Source organism: Scylla paramamosain, chromosome 8, assembly GCF_035594125.1.
Source record: "Scylla paramamosain isolate STU-SP2022 chromosome 8, ASM3559412v1, whole genome shotgun sequence".
NCBI lineage: Eukaryota > Metazoa > Arthropoda > Malacostraca > Decapoda > Portunidae > Scylla > Scylla paramamosain.
In genome coordinates, this window is record NC_087158.1 from 1,146,577 (window position 1) to 1,167,542 (window position 20,966).

At 40.5% G+C, this 20,966-nt stretch overlaps 1 protein-coding gene and 1 long non-coding RNA gene across 9 annotated transcripts; one reads left to right on the plus strand and one right to left on the minus strand.

Annotated features, from left to right (window-relative positions):
- The first annotated feature begins 385 nt into the window (after positions 1-385).
- On the plus strand, positions 386-2,058 carry LOC135102655 (uncharacterized). The gene is made up of 2 exons (XR_010269720.1): positions 386-651; positions 1,146-2,058. It is a non-coding gene; the product is annotated as an uncharacterized LOC135102655 (long non-coding RNA).
- Positions 1,868-20,810, minus strand: LOC135102651 (ubiquitin carboxyl-terminal hydrolase CYLD-like). 8 transcript variants are annotated; one of them, XM_064007975.1, is made up of 18 exons: positions 20,692-20,810; positions 18,961-19,071; positions 17,802-17,870; positions 17,280-17,422; positions 16,853-17,044; positions 16,267-16,446; positions 14,896-15,106; positions 13,993-14,119; positions 13,605-13,680; positions 12,839-12,992; positions 10,545-10,704; positions 10,108-10,304; positions 9,293-9,480; positions 8,772-8,880; positions 7,773-7,888; positions 7,593-7,661; positions 6,834-6,987; positions 1,868-6,634 (listed from the first exon to the last, which is right to left on the minus strand). In XM_064007975.1, the coding sequence occupies exons 2-18, from the start codon at positions 18,995-18,997 to the stop codon at positions 6,444-6,446; spliced, it is 2,373 nt and encodes a 790-aa protein (XP_063864045.1). In that variant the 5' UTR covers positions 18,998-19,071; positions 20,692-20,810; the 3' UTR covers positions 1,868-6,443. The 8 variants fall into 8 exon arrangements, with proteins under 8 accessions (XP_063864045.1, XP_063864044.1, XP_063864052.1 ...); XM_064007974.1 differs by having other exon boundaries at positions 1,868-6,629; positions 6,829-6,987; XM_064007982.1 differs by having other exon boundaries at positions 19,032-19,071; positions 20,692-20,802.
- Between the last annotated feature and the right edge of the window lie 156 nt (positions 20,811-20,966).

A 20,966-nucleotide genomic window follows, 5' to 3' on the forward strand; every position in this document is an offset into this window, starting at 1 on the left:
TTATTATTATTATTATTATTATTATTATTATTATTACACACACACACGGACCCTCACCAACTTTTTGAGTGACTACAAATATGAACATGTGAACAAGGGTGGTTACTGGTTGATTATATAAAAACTGATTACCTGGTCAAGTCTCCGCCTAACTCATGTACTATTTTGATAATTACATATAAAGTGCATGATAATTATATACAAAGTGCATATCAGTACCACCTTTGCCTTGCGTACCATGTAAACACACAGACAACCACGAGTATTGGATAACTGGACTAATTACATAGCTAGCCAAGTCTTCGCCCACTTCAACTAGTATTTTGATAACTATACATCCATATATACAATATTATCTTTGCCTTGTGTACTCGCTGATATCGCGGAACATGTAAACACAATCAGGTAAACACGAGTACTGATAAGCTAATTAAAAACACTCGTTCGCCATGAAATGCAACACTTGGTTCATTAAACATACTTGCATATATATCAATACAGTTTTTGGCTTGTATATGTACTCACAGGGATCTTGTGGAGGGGCCGCCAGCCAGTCGCCTTGCGTGTCAGTCAAGGCCGTGAAGGAGCAGCGGGATGCACAAGATATTAACACTACACTGGACGATCAGTCTCACGTCACTCATCCGAATGGTGACTACACTGCTTGGAAGCTCAGGGAGGATGAATATAAACCTACATCTGTTTATTTATCTGTTTTTATGAATATTACTGTATGGGGTGCTATATGTAAATTACTGTTTTTAGCGTTCTTTTTTTCGTATATCTTTCTCTTTGTAAAGTTAAGGATTTTCTTTTTTTTTTTTTTTTTGCATTTTTCTGATGTTATTTTATGGAGATCACAATATAGGTGTTGTAGAGTTGTGAATTACTGTTTTAGAGTTCTTTTTTCGTGTATCTTTCTCTTTTATTAAGTTACTTTCTCTCTCTCTCTCTCTCTCTCTAAAATTCTGAATTAATGTTTCTATGCATCTTTCTTTTCTTTTTTTTTCTTTTCTTATTGACAGTTGGGTTTCATAAGGTGAATAACGATAAAAAAAAAAATGTATGTGGTAAGCAGAAAGAACCATTAATCAAGTTTTTTTTTCCATCTGACAATTTTTTTTTTTTTTTTCTCTCCTTTTCAGAATTCACGTAATTTATCACCTCTCACCACTCTGGCCACGCCTTGACACGTGTCCCTCCCGGTGCAAGTCATCATTACCTTCCTAAATAACTACCCCTTGCTGGCGTTATGACATTCCTTCCTGGCCACTACATATAGTACAGCTGAATATATGACAGGGGAATGATCTACATCACATCAATAGAAAAATACTCAATTGTAGCTATTAGTTGACGTATATCGCTATAAAAGAGCTATACTGAAAGCTTAGTGTGGCTGAGAGGGAGAGAGAGAGAGAGAGAGAGAGAGAGAGAGAGAGAGAATTTTAGCTTGACAATAACGAAGACAGCCACACCTTATTCATTCCACAGCATGTACTGAGACGTGATCTTTAGTCTTGCACCGCTGTTCTGAAACACTTCTAAGCCACACCACTACTTTCAGGAGACCCTAGTTAAAGCTACGCGGTTTTTCTTTAAGATGTTTTTACGGCTCTAGTGGCAGATTAATAAAATTTCTACATTATTAAGAAGAGAAACAGTCCTGAGAATCCGGCTAATCATCTGTTGCCTTTGAAAATTGTCGTAGTGGGAGAGCAGAGTGTGAAGTCTTTCCGAGTACAGTTACACTCACAACCTCTCCTCCCCAAGCCCTCGAGTGCCCCCACCATCGTGACACTCAATTATCTGCCGTCCATCAACACGCTTAAGGCTAATAAGGATTTGATGACAGAAAAAGAACCACTCAAATGATCAAATTTCTTTAGTAATGGTTGTAAGTTCCAGAATTGATAATATTAACACTGTCCACTGTCTTCATGATTCTTGCATACATGAGGGGAGTGGAAGGACAGCATGACAGGACAGAACACCCTCAGCTTATGGAGAGAGAGAGAGAGAGAGAGAGAGAGAGAGAGAGAGAGAGAGAGAGAGAGATACGTAATCCACTCAGGCTACGCTCCATCACCAGCTGATCCACTGCCTCATAACAACCAAACATTTCCAGTCACCACCAAGTACCACTATGGCTATTTAATTAATATAGTCTTAATACAACAATTTAGATCAACATTGATTTTTGTACAAGATTTTTTTTTTCCTCAGAATACTACACTAGTAATGAAAGACCCAGCTGGAATACCCTTTTACTTTCTTGTTTTTGTTTCATTGTATTATTTCCTTCATTTCACGTGTACAGCAAATTTTGTCAGTGCTAGCAATGAAAGATCCAGTTGAGGTAACCTTTTGCTTTCTATTTTATTTTATTGTGTTTATTTTTTCATCTCACCTGTACATCAAATTCTGTCTAAGTCCCCAAAACTTAACCAGTAAACAACAGCCTGCAGTGTAATCTGTCACAGTGCAGGGCGGACATCAAATAATGTCGCCTGGTGGTCCTGTCAAGATGAATTGCTTGCTTCTCTGTTTTTGAGATGTTTAATATACATCATTATGAGGCACAAAGTGTCTAAATATTTCTATACTTCAGTAACTAATGACACTTCTCTTCATGTAACATCATCTGCCTGAATTTTACTTCCCTTAACTAGTGAAAGAACTTGTTTCCTTATGTTGCATGGTTCACACTGCCACTAGATACACTGTGGTGCACCTAATCTGCTGTGTTTGGTTATGTCTGTGTTGAGGAGAATCATAGCAAACAGCAGACAAGAAATTCAGAAACTGCCCTGTGTTCTTTGGATATATGCATTTTAGAAATGAAGAGACAACTAAACTGTGTGAGAAAGCAATACATTGGGGCAATGAGAGCACTGTGGTGCAAGGAAACTGTGCAGGCAAGCAAAGGAGATGGAAATTTGTCATCAGTCTTTCAGGAGAGTTTCTATTGTGATATTTGGTGACATGACTTCTGGTGGCTTAGTTACTGAATTCCAGGGACCAGGGATCACAACACAAGTACTGTAATGAGGGATGGATACCTATTGGCCAAGATCACTTTTTATCTCCAGAAAAGCATGGCTCTTTTAGCAGTTCAGTTAAGTATGGTGGTCCAAGAGTCTGTCCCTTTCCACCAGGAGCCAATAAGGGTAAGATTGTGCATGATGTATTTACCTAGTTGTGGTTTACGAGAGGTGAGTAATCTCATACGAGTAGTATTCCGTCTCTATATCTATCCAGTTTGATCTTTTAAAACCATGGACAGTTTTGGCATTCACAATGTCTTCACTGAGTTCACTCCATTTGTTCACACTTCTGTGAGAAAAACTATACTTCTTGATGTCTCTTCTACAGTTAACTCTCTTCAACTTTATACTAAGTTTCCTTGTACTCTCTAAATCTAAATTTATAAAGCATTCTTTGTCCACATTTTCCATACCATTCATCATTCTACAGATGTTTATTAAATCTCCATGTGTGTAAGTAAATGAGTGGTGCTCTGTCTGGAACAATGTGTGTGGGACTGCCGGGCTGGTATATAGATATAGTTATGAGGGATCCCTGCACTTATCAAGCATATTCTGGAGGGCCACCAATTCCCTTGTGACCAGGAAACACACACCTAAGCACACTGAAGATAATCATCATCTGAGGAAGCTGAAGTGAGTGACAGCAAATCCAGTGTTTGAGATGCACACTAGTCCCATAACTTAAAGTTCAGCACACAATGAGTCCACATTTCAAACTCTACAGGTGGGAAGTGTTTCTCTCTCTCCAGGCATCTCAAGGTCAATTTTGAAGTGAAGGTGTGTATGTTTCTAATGTATAGTCATAGTATGAAAAATTGAACAACACTCCCTTGCTTCTCTTGCACACAAAATCTTACAGCATAACACAAGATGGAACACTACAGGACTCTAAAAAGATAAATAGATATAAAAAAGTAATAATAACGAAGCATTCAAAGTACACCTACTTACAACCAAGAAATGTAGTCTATGAAAGAGACTGACTAGAGTGAAATGTTCCTTTCATATAAGAAAGCATACAAAGTGTACAATGAACCATGTGAGACAGCTCTGCACTAACCATACAATCACACACTTCTTGCATTCACTTAAAAATCACACATTTCTTGCATGCAGTGTTGCAAGACTTTAACAGCAAATACCCTTCACAAAGACTCATGTAAACACACTATGTACCATAAATTATTACAGGTGTTACAATTGCAAAATTTGTTATGGGTTATCATCAGCGTTAGAATTTAATACTGTATATCAAACTTGAAAAGCTTTCATTTACACAATTCCCTTGCTCACAACAACAGCAATGTTCCAGGACCACTTAACCATTTGACTGCTAGTGACAATACAATTCTTGTCAGCAGCACTTCACTTGAATAATCTTTGACAATTTCACAGAACAAAAAAGTAAGTTTCTAGGCACTAAAAAGTTTGAACTACTTGATCACACATTTTGCCTCAAGTGTTGCAGGAGTGAGGGAGTGTCCAGAAAAGTAAGCACCACTCAGGGACTGAACCCCGGACCTTCTGTTTGCTGGGCGGCTAAGCTTCCCACCACAACACAGTACCCTCCGGTGGCAACTCACACAAGAGGGCGGCTGAGCTTCCCACCACACCATGGTATCCACCAGTGGCAACTCACATATCTTACATTATGTCATGTTCAAGATGCAGCAGCAGTCAGAGGGTTAAAGCAAAGATAAGTGCCATCAACATGATAAGGAAGGCCCAGATCTGTATTCACAAATATTTTGACTCCTTACTTTGACTACATGTATCAGTCTCCAGTGGAAGTTAATGGGCTTTTCAAAGGACTCCAGTAACTGATTAACAAGAATTCTGTTGTTAATAGGAGAAAACATCATGAGGACCCTATGAAACACCTCTGTTGCCTGGAGAAATATTAATGGGAGAGGACATCATGGCATCCTATCAATTCAGTCTGTCACTGAGAGGAAATAGTTGTAGTGAGAGACCAAAGTGTTCCAGAGTACAGACCTGAAGCCCAACAACACAACAGTCCAATTGTGACACTGCCAACACAAAGGTTGTCACACACACACACACACACACACACACAAACAAAATGGTTAATCAAGACAATAAGGCTCCTGTGGGTTTTCATATAACCTGCCACTTTCCTGACTCCAAAATTACCAAACTGTAAGAAAGATCTACTAGCAAAATAAGCCTATAATTTTAACATTTGTATTTTGTTAATGTCTGACGTGACTAATTTATGAAATGGAAAGGGAATTTGATAAACTGCGTGTGTGTGTGTGTGTGTGTGTGTGTGTGTGTGTGTGTGTGTGTGTGTGTGTGTGTGTGTGTGTGTTTGTTGAGGTGGATTTCTATTTTTTTTTTTTTTTTGGTCCTGCCAACTTATCTAGCATGACATGGGTTTTCCAGGAAGTAAACACATGAAATCAACCTGCAGCTCAAGGCTCTCAATCAGAAACTTCCTCTCGTCCTGAACGCCAGTGCCAGTTCTCCACCACCCCTCCAAGGAAGACACAATATGGCTCACTAACGCCCAGTAACATCTTACAGAAAATTAGAAACAAAATAGTGAGATCTTGCAAGCAAGCCAAGGAAAGCTGTCTCTCTGATGCCCGCTCTCTTCATTGGACACAGATTGTTACAATGATTCACACAAACATGGAAAGTACAAACCACATTCATGCACCACAACTGCTTCTGAAATTAAGCAACACAGTTCAACATTATGTTTCAAAAGCTGGTATGAAAAGTTCACATCATGAATCTATTTCATTATCTCAGTCACATAACTTTTCATTGGCACTTATAAATACATAAAATCAAAACATTTGGAACAACTCAAGATTTTTTGTTCAGTTAAACTGCCAAGTGTACGTCATTCATTCATTCCTAACATCTTGACAGGTGACTGCCAGACACACGGACAACAATCACGGCTGTGTTCCATTTTCAAATAAATAAAATGTTAAATATAAATACAAGCTTATCTTCAGCACAAGGCATGTTGCAAAACAAATTGCATTGTGCATATATATATATATATATATATATATATATATATATATATATATATATATATATATATATATATATATATATATATATATATATATATATATATCATATGCATATTTCATATTCATTTAGTGTTTTATGCACTTAACAAGTATATCATAGCATTCAAGGTTCACAGTGCACTTCATATTGATAGAAATATGCTGGATTATTGTAAGAAATCCATTTTCAATTTTCAACATCTCAGATGGGAGTCAATATAAATAATGTAGTATTTACACAACATGCAATAAAGCATCTCATTATTAACGACTGATAATGTTGAGTTGACAAGGTCAATATAAAGTCTATATTTACATTATAAAAATAACGTACTCATCTTTATCTGTACATCATGACCTTGGGACTCTGGTAGAAGCACATGTAGGCATCGCAAAGCAGGCGGCGTGGCAGGTCCGGCAGTGCCTTGTTGTCCGTGACGGCGTGCAGCATCTGGCTGCCCTCATCCCCCACCCACTGCATCAGGTCCCCACACTCCACCACCGTGGGGATGTTGTACCCGTGCTGCTCACCTGTACAGCATTGACTAGTAAGCCTTCATACTACTACCAACATCTGAATAACTGCATAATAAACCCCAACATCTCCGTGGCACATTTTTGGCATGAAGACAGATATGTAGATAAATCTCACAAGCTAACAAAGTTGCTTAAAAATAAACACAAACATTACCAAACCAATGAAGGGTGACCAGTGTGCCTCCCACCTCACCTTTCCTGTCTGCCATGGAGTCAAAGAAGCACCAGGTGGCATCAGCACCGGAGCCACAGCGGGTGAAGGCCACGTAGTGAGAAGTCTCGATGCACACCACGGCAAACAGCTCCATGTACACCCTTGGTATTGTGCCGCAGTGGTCAGCCAGCATCTGAAGACAAAGTGTTCTATCAGCATCTACCTAACTTACACCACTCCTGGCTACCATATTTATGAACACAGAGAAATCCTCTAAGGCATAAGGGAAACAACTGGGAAATTTGAATTCAAATAGTATCAAAAACTGCTGATTACAATTATAAGAATAATGACAAAGATGAAGGTTGCCATTAATCTGCAGCACGTTTATTATGAGGTCAATGAGGTCGTAGAAATTTCATGTTCCTGGGGAAGGTGTGGTACAGTGACTTGTGACATCACACACACCTTTACCCATCACAGACGATAAAAACCCAGAGATGAGAACATGTGCTGACACAAAGTGATACTACATGCAGGATCTTACATTTTTTTTAGTTTCTCATAACTTCCAGTGCATTGAGGCAACATAAAGAAAAATAAATAAATAAATAAATAAAATAAAATAAAATAAAATAAAATAAAATATATAAATAAATAAATAAATAAATAAATAAATATATCAATCAGTAACAGAAAATATGAAGAATTGAGGGTGTATAACATAATGTTTGAGCCAGCAGATGTGCACTGAAGGGAATGAGTTTTGCTTGGTGGTGGGTGGGTCAGTCACAGTACCTGGAAGTCTGGGGGAACCTTCAGCCTGCGTGTTGATGCATGGGCGCCTCTCTTCTTGTGGCTGTGGACCTGCAATTTTGATACAAGAATAATAAGAAAAGGAAACTTCAAAAGACAAAAACAAATTCATTCCTGCCACTTAACATTTCCCTCCGTCAAGTAAGTGGTTCAAACACTCACCTTATCCATGCACTTGGCACAGAACGCGATACTCTCCAGGCCCGAGCCACACTGCCCGAAGCATTCCCGGCACTCGTACTCTGCTAGCTTGCCACAGATGATGCACTGCCGGGGAGCTGCCAACGAGAACATCAATACATCAGCTGAACAAAACCAACTGCTTCATACCAGTGTCTAATACTTACAAACCCAAAATACATAGATATACCAAGGCTGTCTCCCACAAAAAGAGGGGTAGAGAAGACAAGGCACAAAACTTTCACATTCACACTCATTCCCACCACTCTCTCAGCCCTTTGGCACCTGATGGAGGAGAGAAAGTACTCCTGCCCTCAAAATAAAACAAAATAAAAAAGGTTATTTCAATTCAATGGTCACTTCTAACCTACATAAAAAAAAAATGGCTGTAAAACTTCCCCTTAATGGAGTCTCAGCCTGATATATGGATAGATTTTATGGTACTAAGCTTATATATATATATATATATATATATATATATATATATATATATATATATATATATATATATATATATATATATATATATATATATATATATATATATATATATATATATATATATATATATATATATATATATATATATACACTTGAATATTGTGTATGTAAGGGTGCTGAGGTTTGCAGTTGACAAAGAGCAGATATTTAGTCAACTATAAAAACACATTGAAAAGAAAAAGGTAAATAAATAACAGAGGATGTGTGACAATACAGCATAACATATTCTTAAACACTTTTGCACTGCGCCTTCACTACTTCAAAAGGTTCTAGTTGAAGTTATATGAGTTTTTAAGGGTGTTTTTACAGTTTTAGTGACAGACTGACAAAATTTCTACATTATTAAGTGAAGAAACAGTCTTGAGAACCCAGCTAATCATCTCTGTGGCCTTTGAAAATAGTTGTGATGAGGGAGCAAAGCGTTTCAGAATAGAGGCAATAAAACAGCATCTGTCGTTCGTGGCAGCTGGCAACACTCACAATCCTCTATGACATCAGTGACATCCAGCACCATGGAGGGCAGAATGCGAGGGTACATCTTGTAGTCCTTCCCAAAGCGAGGCATCTGGATGATCAAGCAGGACGGAACCTGAAAAACTTTGCTCTCAGTAATGGATTCACTTATTTGGCATAGTATGTGCACAATTAAAAATATATAAATAAAATAAAGTAAAATAATATAAACAAACAAAATCAAATAAATAAATAAATAAAAAAAGATAAAAATAAAATGAAATTAAATGAAACAAAGATACAAAGGCAGAGTGAGTCTTTTCTAATACACATCAGAATAAAAGCTGAAATGGCTATGCAAATTTTCTGTACAGAGCTTCACATCCTCCTGGTGTTGCTGGTTTGCCAAGGAGGGAGCCAAGTGTTGTGGATGGGTACCTCTATTTATAACATACATACAGATGGACAGATATGGAGAGAGCCATAAGGTCTCATAAACAAACACAAGGAAGAAACAGCTATTATAACCAAAGCTGTGCAAGCCTTACTTGTTTAAGCTTAATGTCTGAGGTGAGGAAAGACTGGTCAAAGAGAGTCTGGACAGAAGGCAGGTTCAGCTTCTCATCTTTGTCCACAAACAGCTGGTAGTGGTAGGCTTCTTGGCCAGACGACAGCTGCAGGAGAGGCTCAGCTTGCAGGATCTGTGCCAGTAACGAGTGGAGGAACTCTTCCGGATCTGAAAATTGGATCAACACAATAAGAATGTTAGAAAATAAGGAAAGCTGCAAGAAGCCATCAGGCCTACACATGGCAGTCCCTGAATGAAACATGCCTACCTATTTCCACCTATCATCCCCATCCATAAAATTTGTCTAATCTTTTAAAGCTCCCTGATGACTTGGCACCAACAACCTGATCACCAAGTCTATTCCATCATCATTCATCAACCATCAAGGCAAGGAAGAAACCAGACACCACAATACAGTAATGGAGATGTGATAACAGTAATCATCTCCATATTTCAATCTTTCATCCCTTTCAATGGTGAGCACTGAAACACCCCACCTGTTTCTGTATCTCCCCCTTCCTACAACTTGAATTTTTTCCAAGAGGGAGGTTGCAAGGCACTCCTCCAATTATGACTAAAACTTTTGTCTCCTCTTTACAGGCTGGCACCTCAATGGACCTTTTTTTTATATATATTCTCTTATTCTTGACCAATACTCCTCTTACATATAAAAATAAAATAAATAAATAAATAAATAAATAAATAAATAAATAAATAAATAAATAAAAATCATCTGGACCATGATGACAAAGCAGTGTGGTGGTGTGGTTATGTGGTGATGAAGTGGGTGTTCACCTTTCTCCTCAGTAGTGAGGCCACGCACGGAGGACAGGTGGTCCAGCATGGTGCGCAGCTTCATGATGCGGTCGGCACGCACAAACAGGTTTGCCCGCAGCGGATTGACGATCTCCTCCCTCAACACTCGCTGCACCTCGTTGTACTCCTTGATGTCGTGCGCCGTTTGTGGCCGGAACAGCAGGTTGTCAAACACGCTGCACACATAAAGTGTTACCTTCATTGTGAATGGCCTCTGTTTTGGCTTAATTATCTTCTATATAATTTTCATATCAATCCCACAAGTTGTCCCACACAAGACACCACACACACACACACACATCATTTTCATGTCTGAAATTAAAAGTCAGGAGAGAGAAAAAGAAAATAAAACTCAGTATGAGAATCCTGAAAGATGTGGTGAAGTTATGCCCCAAACACTGCATGTCGTGAATTACCTGGTGAATGCAAACATGCTGAAGAGTGTGGCGTCCAGGTAACATGAGTTCTGGTGCCCCTGAATGCCTCGGTTCTTGCCAAACATTGCCCTCACATCATCCGGGGCAGACAGGGGAGCCACACTCCCACCCACCGGCTGGCAATCCATGCTTCCAAAGGCTGCATGTTGAGAAACAAAGAATGAACTTTGTGTAATTTTGCAAGTTTAATCATATAAGTCAATGTGATGATAACCTACCTGCATATATGTGTGTATACGAGTATCTATCTATCTGTCTATCTGATGGAATTATATCACAGAGAAGCATCTGTTCTATAAAGTAACTGTATGTAATTAACAGTTTTGAAAAAAAAAATTGCCAATACAATATTAGTTGTGTCATGCAACACAGGAACTATAACTCTTGCTAGAACAGAGGTTAATGTGTCATTACACTCAAGTTGTCATCAGCCTGGAATGCTTGTTACAAGCCAGAGAATACATTCCAATATAATAACAAGCAACTGAGAATGCAGATGCAGGCACAATAACTGCATACATACACTCTCTCTCTTTCTCTCTCTCACTAACCTGAACCAAGGAAAAGATTCAAGGTTTCAAAATAATCAGAATATTGACTAGACTACAACACTGTCAAGAGCTAATTTTTCAAACAAAATTTATTCCAGCAAGCACCGCGAGAAGACTCCCTGAAACAAAGGCAGAACATCATTTATTCATATCCTTTAACTTGAATTATTAAGATAACAAGCACTCGGTCATCAAAGTTTTAACTACTGAAGTTTAAAGTGCTACCAACAAGCCTTCTTTAAAACAAGCAAAGAAAAACATTTATAAAATTTGTGACAAATCAAGAAAAAAGACAATGATATCACAAGGAGCACTAAACAAGTAAGGAATAAGACGGAGGGATTCAAGCCAGCAAGAGGAGGAGTGTCATGTGAGGACAGTGTGGCAGAGAGGAGGGGAGGAGGCTCTGTCACACCCTCATGTTTAGGAAAGTTGACCTACAAGCTTCTGTGGATGTACCTAATGTATTCTACTTTCCTGAGAAAACCACCAGGCTTCCACACACTGAGCATGTGTATGGCTACTAGCAATGTACTAGATGTCTGCATATCCACAATTTTTTCAGATCCACGTCTGTTAGTGGCAAAATACCCATCCACATTTCTGACTTCATGTACAAAGAGAACATGGTGAACATACAAAAGAAAACTGAATAACAAGATGTCATAATCTTATATTAACATTCACATACACTTTTCTCAAAACTGACTCCCACATCCCAATCTGTCAAATACATGAAGCCTGGAATCCTGAAACACACATGTGGGTCTTTGAATTCAGACACCAAACACATCTCTGACAGACACCGTGTGATTGTACAGTACTTGTCTCAACACTGACATGTGGAGTGACACCCTGACTAGCAGTGAGAATCATTTAACATCCATGCAGTAGAAATTATCTGAGAAGTGCTGAAGGAAGAAACAGACTGGATGGCAAAGGAAGTACAAGTATATATGAAAGCTGTGGTTTGTTTTAGTAAGGAAGAAGGAATAAATTGTGGACTGGTGGAAGTGTTTAAATACAGCATCTGGAGAAGATCTAGTCACTCTGAGAGAAAGGATGAGTGTATGACAAGAAGGGCGTGCATGGTGTAGATTCTGTGGTGCCTGATGACAAAGCATCACCAACGATGGAGTGTTTGAGAGGAGAGGAGGATACAAAAGTGTGCAAAGATTCAGTGTGTGAACGGGACCAGGACACTCTGACTTCCACTTTTGCAGTTACAAAAGAACAGGCCAGGCTTCAAAATACAGCAATTGATAAATGGCCAAACATTTTCTGTGGATACAAAGTAAATAAAATAAAAATGAGCTAATAAGATAATAAAAGGAATATAAAAGGAACATAAACTGAGACGTGTGAAGGAACACAGCAGAATCCCACTTAACAGAACCTTAGCAATCCAAAAACCTTACATGAGCAAACCTCTGTACTTGGATTCACAAAACTTGAACTGTTTAGCTTTCAGTAAAGTGAATATAATAGACATTTTTGTAGGAGGGTTGTACCTAACATCTTCAGCAATCTAGGCATATATGGAAGATCTAAAAACTGAAATCCTGGTTATGTAAATTCCTGACTTAACTGATCTGCGCCTTATTGCATCATTCAGTCAAAAGGGATTCTACTGAAATTATGTAACACTACTGAGTTTGGAAGTGAGAAGTGGACATGTTGAGGCTGATGTGACCTTCTCTGGCTGGCATGACCTCATCTCACCTAGGCTGGCCCTTGGGTTGGAGGAGACGGACTCCAGGAAGCGGCTGTCCTTGTGGCACATACGCAGCAGCACAAACAGAGCCTTGCCGGGAGCACAGCTGAAGTACCTCTTGCCGCTGAAGGTTCCGTCCGACAACCCGTCCTCTGAGTCCTCCTGCACAGGGCAAACATAACCAACTGTACTGGGCTGGTTTGCCACTTGAAAAGAATACACAGGTCTATTCTCCCAAGTAACTTTTCTCAACACTTGAGGTTTATCTCTTCACAACAGTAATGAGAGGATGCAACTTTGTTTTACCTCAATGACTACAACACTGCCATGATGCAAAATAGGTAATAAAATACATCACTGGAATGCCATTCATGGTATTCAGTCAAACTCAAGAGCAGATACTGTATTGCAGCCAATATTAAAAAATACAGCTCCTTCACAACTAACTATTAAGTTCATATAGTTATATATATATAAAAAGAGATGAGTAGGATTTGGTTCTCAAAAAGAGGTACATGAATGGAATACACAAGGTAATCAAGTTGTTAGTGCTGAGTCATTAGAAAGCTTTAGAAGATAGGTGGAAGTAGGTAAGTTTGTCTCATACAGGGACTGCCACAAGTAAGTCTGATGGCTTCTTGTACCTTCCCTTATGTTTCTGTCAACCAAACCCTGCTGCTCCACACCCTGCCCAAGACACATTCTGTCCCTGCTGTCACTGGTACAGCAAAGTGAGTTCTGTCCCACAGCCTCTGCACTCACTCACTCACTCACCATTTCCACACCCGCTGCCTTCCGTCCATCCTTCTTGTCTCCGGGTATGTTGCCAATCCAGCGAATGACACCAAACCTGCAGGTGAATGAAAATACACTTCTATCTGTCTGTCTGGCAATCCCACAAGGGGCGGCTCTACCTTTCACTAATACGTTCAAACACACATTCACTCCTTCCTTTCACCTTTGTTCCATTCCATACTGACACATCCAACTTGCTCTCCACAAACATTCTTCCAATCATCTCCCTTTCACCTTCATCCACACTACATCCATACACATGAGAAATACTTAATGCAGATATACAGTGCTGTGGGAAAACTAGTGAAAGCTAAAGAATACTTGTGAAATGGCAGCATCACAAATGTTAAGGGTGTGAGGCACTGACCTGGGCACCTCCTTGATGACCACCTCCACCATAGAGCCGATATCCAGGTCCTCCTCCCCATCCAAGCTGCCCTCAGGAGTGTCGTACACGCCGTCACCGTCAGACACCACCTCCAGCTGGTCTATTCCTGCCATGGACACACATACACATCATTACTTTATCCATCTATCTATTTCTATGTAGTGTCAGTCACTGGAGCATAGTTGTATGACTGTGCATGAAGTTTCTGCTACATTCCTTTCTCTGCTTATGTTTACCTGTCCTCTCTCTCTCTCTGGTAGCCAAATTACCTTTATCTTATGTTTATCTGTTCTTCTGTCAGTCTGCCTCTCTCTCTCTCTCTCTCTCTCTCTGGTAGCCAAACAAAAATCTTGTGTCCTGCATCTTTCTCTTATGTTTATCTGCTCTTCTGTTAGTCTCTCTCTCTCTCTCTCTCTCTCTCTCTCTCTCTCTCTCTCTCTCTGGTAGCCAAACAAAAATCTTGTGTCCTGCATCTTTCTCTTATGTTTATCTGCTCTTCTGTTAGTCTCTCTCTCTCTCTCTCTCTCTCTCTCTCTCTCTCTCTCTCTCTCTCTCTCTCTCTCTCTCTCTCTCTCTCTCTCTCTCTCAGGTAGCCAAATCGAAGTCTTGTAATAAGGATGCTGCCGTTTGCTCCTAACATAAAGTTATGATGTATAACTTGACACACAATTTGCTTGATAACTGTCAAAATACTGTTACATAAAGTACTGATGCTAATTTACATTCCTAGCATCTACCTCTTCTATTTGGCTGTTAATGTGTGTTAGTGACAAATACAGTAAGAAAAATATAAGTGTAATTACTAAATTAATCAGCTAAAAAGTAAAACCTCCATTCTGATGCAAGTGTCAGGATGCAAAGGGTGGGCTGCTGGGGACTCACCGTGCAGAGACAGGTGGCACAGCGGGTGGACAGGGAGGTCTGAGTCCCCAAAACTGCCCACAGGATGAGTCTGCTCTGGCTCGCTGTTCACCTGCAGGGGGCGCCCGCTGGTGCACCCCGACGACTTCCACTTGTTGTTCTTCTTCTCCATGTTGCGGTTCAGAATCTTGCCCTTGTCCCTCTGGCGTGGCTTGTGGTCGTGTCCTGAGTCCTGGCGAGGCAAGGGAAGGTTACATGAAGCTTTATTTTTTCCTATGTAAGAGTTGCAGTGGCTAAGGGCAACACAAAGAGCAATTAGTAAATGAATAAATAACTGCCCATTCAGGTGCCGGTCCCAACAGAAGGATCAAAAGGTTCATCCAAAACAAGAGGATAAATGCCTTGGAAAAAATATATGGTTGGGACAGAAATGTGTATAATAATGGAGAGTAGAAAAGCTGTGTGTCATTCCCTTTCCCAAAAAATATACTTAAGGTGGAAATGTGTATAAAAAGATGGAGAATAGGGAGATGCTGTGGGTTAATCCTTCTCCCTCTAAGTATACTTGAGGCAGAAGTGTGTCTCAAAGCCAGCAGAGAACAGCAGCACGTCCACCATCACACACTGACATGACAAACACCTTCAGTCATGCAGTGCTCAAGTCTTCAGTCACAAGGCAATCCTGGCAGCAAACTCCACCCCTCCACACCACACAGCACAGCACACCACAGCACACCACACCACCTTCTAGCCCTGGGATGTAGAACCATTGTGTTGAATCAATATTACCACGAGTGGCAATACTTCCTGCTTCTGTTTTATTTCATCATGTATGTTTTTCTCCTAGTTATGCATTTTCTCTTGTTTATTTATTCACTACATCACAAGCACTGCCTAACCAACATATAGGTGAGAAAAGGCAATGATTTCACTTTAGGTTAATATGATGGACCACAAGACTGTCCCCTTCCACCAGGGTCTGACAGGGCTAAGAGTATGAATGTGTGTGTGTGTGTGTGTGTGTGTGTGTGTGTGTGTGTGTGTGTGTGTGTGTGTGTGTGTGTGTGTGTGTGTATTTGAGGACCACCCTCTCTGTGGCACTGCTGGCCTGGTACACAGATTCTGAAACACTCTGCTCTCTCACCAACACTATTTTCAAAGGTCACACAGATAATTAGCTGGGTTTTCAAGAGAGTTTTCCCTCTTATAAATGTGGAAATCCTGTAAATTTATCACTGTAACCATACAAACATCTTTAAAAATGCATGTAACTTTAACTGGAGCCTTTTGAATACAGTGGAAGTGTGGTGCAAAAGTGTTTCAGAGTACAGCCCACAGACAAACAGTGAGTGGCAGAGTGGAGACGCTCTGGTGAGTGGCAGCATCCCTAACCTTGTTGCTCATGGAGTTCTTCTGTCCATAGGTCATGTGAGGCAGCAGCTCCCACTCCTTCTCTGAGTACGAAGGCGGAGGCCCGGGTCCACGCTGGCTGGTGGGAGTGGTGAGCTGCTCAAAGGCCAGCATGTGGAAGGGAGTCATGCTGTTCATGTCTGCCCCCAGCTGGTTGTCACTCTGAGGAAGACAAGAAATATTCATTACTCACACCACTGAGAAAGAAGTGTATTGATGTTTGAGGCAAAGAATCAAAAGGCCCAAGTAATATTCATTAGTCACACCACTGAAGCAGAGGAAGACTACTGTTGTTTGTGGCAAGGGATCAAAAGGGAACCCTTAAGTCATAATTGCTACAGTATGCTTTGCTGTTGCAAAGACACACAAGGTTCAGTCTTGGTAATATTAGCATTCAGACAAAATTTAATACTTTGACTAACTTTTTTTTAATGTTCAGTCTTCAATTTCCAAACAAAAGTCCACCAAATTTCCTGTCACAAAAGTTCAATCCTTGATTTTCCAATACAAACACAAACTTTTTGTGATAAGTGTTCCTGGTGGGATGAGTGAAGCAGTGAGGCATTACCTTGGTGATGACGTGGGTGGGGCGCTTGGGAGGGGCAGGGCGGCCGCCATGCTCTGGCGTGAGGGACTCCTTGCCCAGCAGGTCCTCCGCCTTCATCAGATTGTTGACCGGCAGCACCGAGGCGTGGCCGGGTTCTGCCTCAAACAGCAGCCGCCCATTCACCTTGTGGTTGTCGTTCCCTACCGGGTTGTCCTGAAATGGGTGACAGACATCTTTACGAACTCAATCATACAACTCCATCTGCAGTAGTGATGACAGCATGGACTTCACTTATCAAGCATGTCACACTCAGCCTCTGGGCATTATGAGTTGAACAGAAGCATCAAACTAGAAAGTATTTGATGACTCAGTGAAATATGGCTCCTGGTTCAATGTCCAGTGCCAGTCGTCACACGCATACCAGACAAAGCCGGGCCGAGGTACTCACAAATTCCACGCCCACCTTCCAGCCGCCAGACTCGCCGCCGCCCGGCAGCTTGCCCGTCCACCGCACCATGCCAAACTCTGGGTAGTCGTCACTGAGCCACACCACCTTGTCCCCAACACTCAGCGCACACTCATCGCTTCCTCCTGTGTGTGTGGTAGAAGGGTTACAACACTGCCACACTCAACTGATAACAGATAAGATAAGAACTGTAAATAAATATGCTGATGAAAATCATGATAAGAAATATTCAATGCATTTTTAAGAACACATGATAAAGATGCTATATTTAAACACCTTATGTATACAACAAAGAAACAAAAATACCAAAATGTATGATTAGTTTAGTGAGGAGTCAACATGAATACATACAACAATACATACAGTGATGGAATCCACATGCACACATATAAATTAATAAACAGAGGATGAATAAACTAAACATCTTATAAGTCATAGAGTCACAGAGTCAAAGAATGAAAAAAAAAATTAAAACTTCATAACTTATCAATGAAACACACACACCTTTGCCGGCGGTGGTGTGTAGCTTGCGGCGGCCTCCCTCCATGGCGGCGGGAGGTGTGTTACATGAGTCTGAAAGGGTGCAACAGACGGTCTCATCACAACAGTGGGAAGTGTAGCGCTGGGTCACCACCTTGCCCTGACCGGCTGAGGAAGTGGTGTTGCTGCACGCTAGGTGGCGCTTCACCTCCCCGGCAAGGGCTGCTTCTTGGGAGCTGTTTCTCTCTCACTCAGAACAATCAAGTCATGTTACAGACAGCTCTGCTCTACAGTCACTTCACAGGCTCCTACCCTCACTCACACCAAGCTCCCTGATATTCTAGCAAGCAGTGCACTCCAGCTGCCTGAGGAGCCTGTACAGCAGTGGGCCACGCGGCACATGCGGAGGTGCAACGCTCGCTGTGCCGCCGGCCTTGGTCCACCGCACAGGCAAGTCCGTCGCTCAGCACAGTCACACAGCGGTCTCAGGTGTTAGTAAGTGGACACAAGCAACACACATTGACAGCTCAGTGCAGCAAGGAACACAGTGCTTTGTGGCATTCAACACACACCACATTTTCACTTACCTCTGCAAGCAAATGTTTATTTACTAATAGTCTATCAAAGGAAATTGATATCTGTGTCTGGTGAGGCTAACACTTCCTTCAGTCAGTGACACACACTCACACACACTAGGCTGGTGGCAGCCTCCCACACATAACATCAGTGACTATCCATGGGATGTAAACAGGTCTGATATCTTATGCAAAACAATAAACTCCAGCAAGGATGACAATAATGCCTTGGTTTCCATTGCTCATATAACCATCACATAATGCACATTCAAGTTTAGCCGGTAAAGCTTCACTTTTCATACTTAAACAAAACTACACTTGAGAACATCCTTCTCACTTTATGAATCATCTAAACGAGAAGAATTACTGATCTCCTTAAAATCAAGATCAGCATGAGTACTTCCTCCTGAAGACACAAAGTTGAGACAACAATTTACTCCCATGCAATACACTGAGCACACAGGAGAGAGAGAGTGACTTCACGCTGTTCCATCAATTATATTCCAGTACTTTGAAGCAGAGAAACCTTTGACCAAGAGACGACATGTGTATTGACTTGAGCCTGAGCAGATATCAAGTCCAGCCTACTGAAGCACACAGGTTAGTACTAGAGCAGTGTGAGGTGGTGCACAGCCAGCCCTCCATCCCCAGTCTCTCGCCGGGGCAGGGGAGTACTCACACGCAGCGACACTTGCCACGGAGGGGACTCAGATGAACACCTTGGGGTTTTGATACGAGAGTGAGTCAGTGGTGCATGAGTGTGTGGGTGCAAAGATGTACATGAAGGAATATTTGGTGATGGAATGTGCTGAGGAAGAAAGTGAATTAACATGAACTCAGATGAACACCTTGCATGGGATTTTGATGTGAAAGACTGTATTGATATGATGTCTGAATGTGAAATTATATTTGGTGATAGAATGTGTGCAGTATATATATATATATATATATATATATATATATATATATATATATATATATATATATATATATATATATATATATATATATATATATATATATATATATATAATGAATATGGAGCTTAAATTGAGAGAGTGATGTCATATATGAAAGAACACTTGTTCCTGGAATGTGATCAGCAACAAAACAGTCAGTCACTGTGCTGTTTAAGTGTGTGGGTGTATAAACATGGAAGAATATTTGTTCACAGAATGTACTAATTAGGAGCACTATCAATTAATATGTTAAAATGTGTAGATATACAGACAAACATATAAAGAGAAGAAAAAAAGAATGGAGACCTTTCCTCTCTATAATAATCTAAAGTGTTCTGTCAAAGTCTGGAAAAAAAAAAATAATAATAACTGATATGACAGGGAAAAGATTACAGACAATTACAATCACCAAAGAGTATTTATTCATTGAGTTTGCAGGGGAACAAAACAATTAATTAATATCACACTCCTATGTCTAAATATAAAGACATACATAGAAGAATATTTGTATAGAGTGTGCTGAAGAGTGGGTGGACACTAAACAAGCACTGGTATGGCTAATATGTAACCCCATCACAGAGTTACAAAAATACAACTTATATTCCTGTTTCTTCCACTTCCTGAATCAATGGAGGTTAGTCACTGAGCCGTGAGTTAACACTTTCTTTCCCTGTCCTTCACCTTCCTGCCTCGGTAAGTGCGAGTCACTGGCCCAGAAGTTAAGGCAATATGAGAGTTACTGTGATACACTTTCTTTTCCTGTCCTTCGTTCTCCTGCCTCAATAAATATCATTAACTGGCCCAGAAGTTAAATAATAGTACTTCTTTTCGTGACTGCATGAATGTTAGTTGCCGGCACGAGAGTTACAACAATACACTTTCTTTTCCTGTCCTTCATTTTCCTGCCTCAATCAATGTCAGTAACTGGACCAGAAGTTAAATAATAGTACTTCTTTTCGTGACTGCATGAATGTTAGTTGCCGGCACGAGGGTTAAAATGATGGAGCTTCTTTTTCTGTCTAAAAGTTAAAATGACGGGGCTTCGTTTCCCGTCCTTCCAGCTTTGACTTTCTAAATGTTAAAGGACCACAGCACGGGGGAAAAAAAATAAATAAAAAATAGACAACCTTGATTACTAATTGCTGTTACGGATACGCCTGTACATTAAACATTGTCTATAATTATTCTTTTCCACACTTATTACTGAACTGGCAAATCTTAAAAATACTCTAGGAAAAATATCCCACAAGAACTGTAATAAGAGATGGCAGGAAATATTACCTCTACCCAGCAGCTAATTACATCAGACAGTGCTCAGTAATACACAGGGATTCACTCCACACCTGTGTAATAAGTGGTGACAGGTAGTAACGGGCATACCTGGGGTGACAGCCGGAAGTCAGGAGGATGACAGCGTGCTCCCCACCTCCCGTCACTCAGCTCTCGACTGACTCATCGACGTAAACATTGGTGCTTGTTTGGGGCACATGCCAGGGACTAGGAGTGTAAAGAGGCTAAAAATATCACTGCCTCTTTTAGATTATTTTTATTGATGGCAGGACTCGCTAGTCGAATCTATGACTTTCATAGCCACCATGCTTATTATTCTTGGGCTTATTTTATGTTGCGTACGTTTGCAATGCCTTTTCCACATG

What these genes read in the sequence shown, in the direction of transcription:
- LOC135102651 (XM_064007975.1), bottom strand. Translation starts at nt 18,997, where the DNA reads ATGGAGGGCTGGCTGTGCACCACCTCACACTGCTCTA. An exon ending in CAACCCAAGGGCCAGCCTAG is followed by an intron (nt 10,705 to 12,838) that starts GTGAGATGAGGT and finishes CTCAACATGCAG; the next exon opens with CCTTTGGAAGCATGGATTGC. An exon ending in CAGACATTAAGCTTAAACAA is followed by an intron (nt 8,881 to 9,292) that starts GTAAGGCTTGCA and finishes AAAGTTTTTCAG; the next exon opens with GTTCCGTCCTGCTTGATCAT.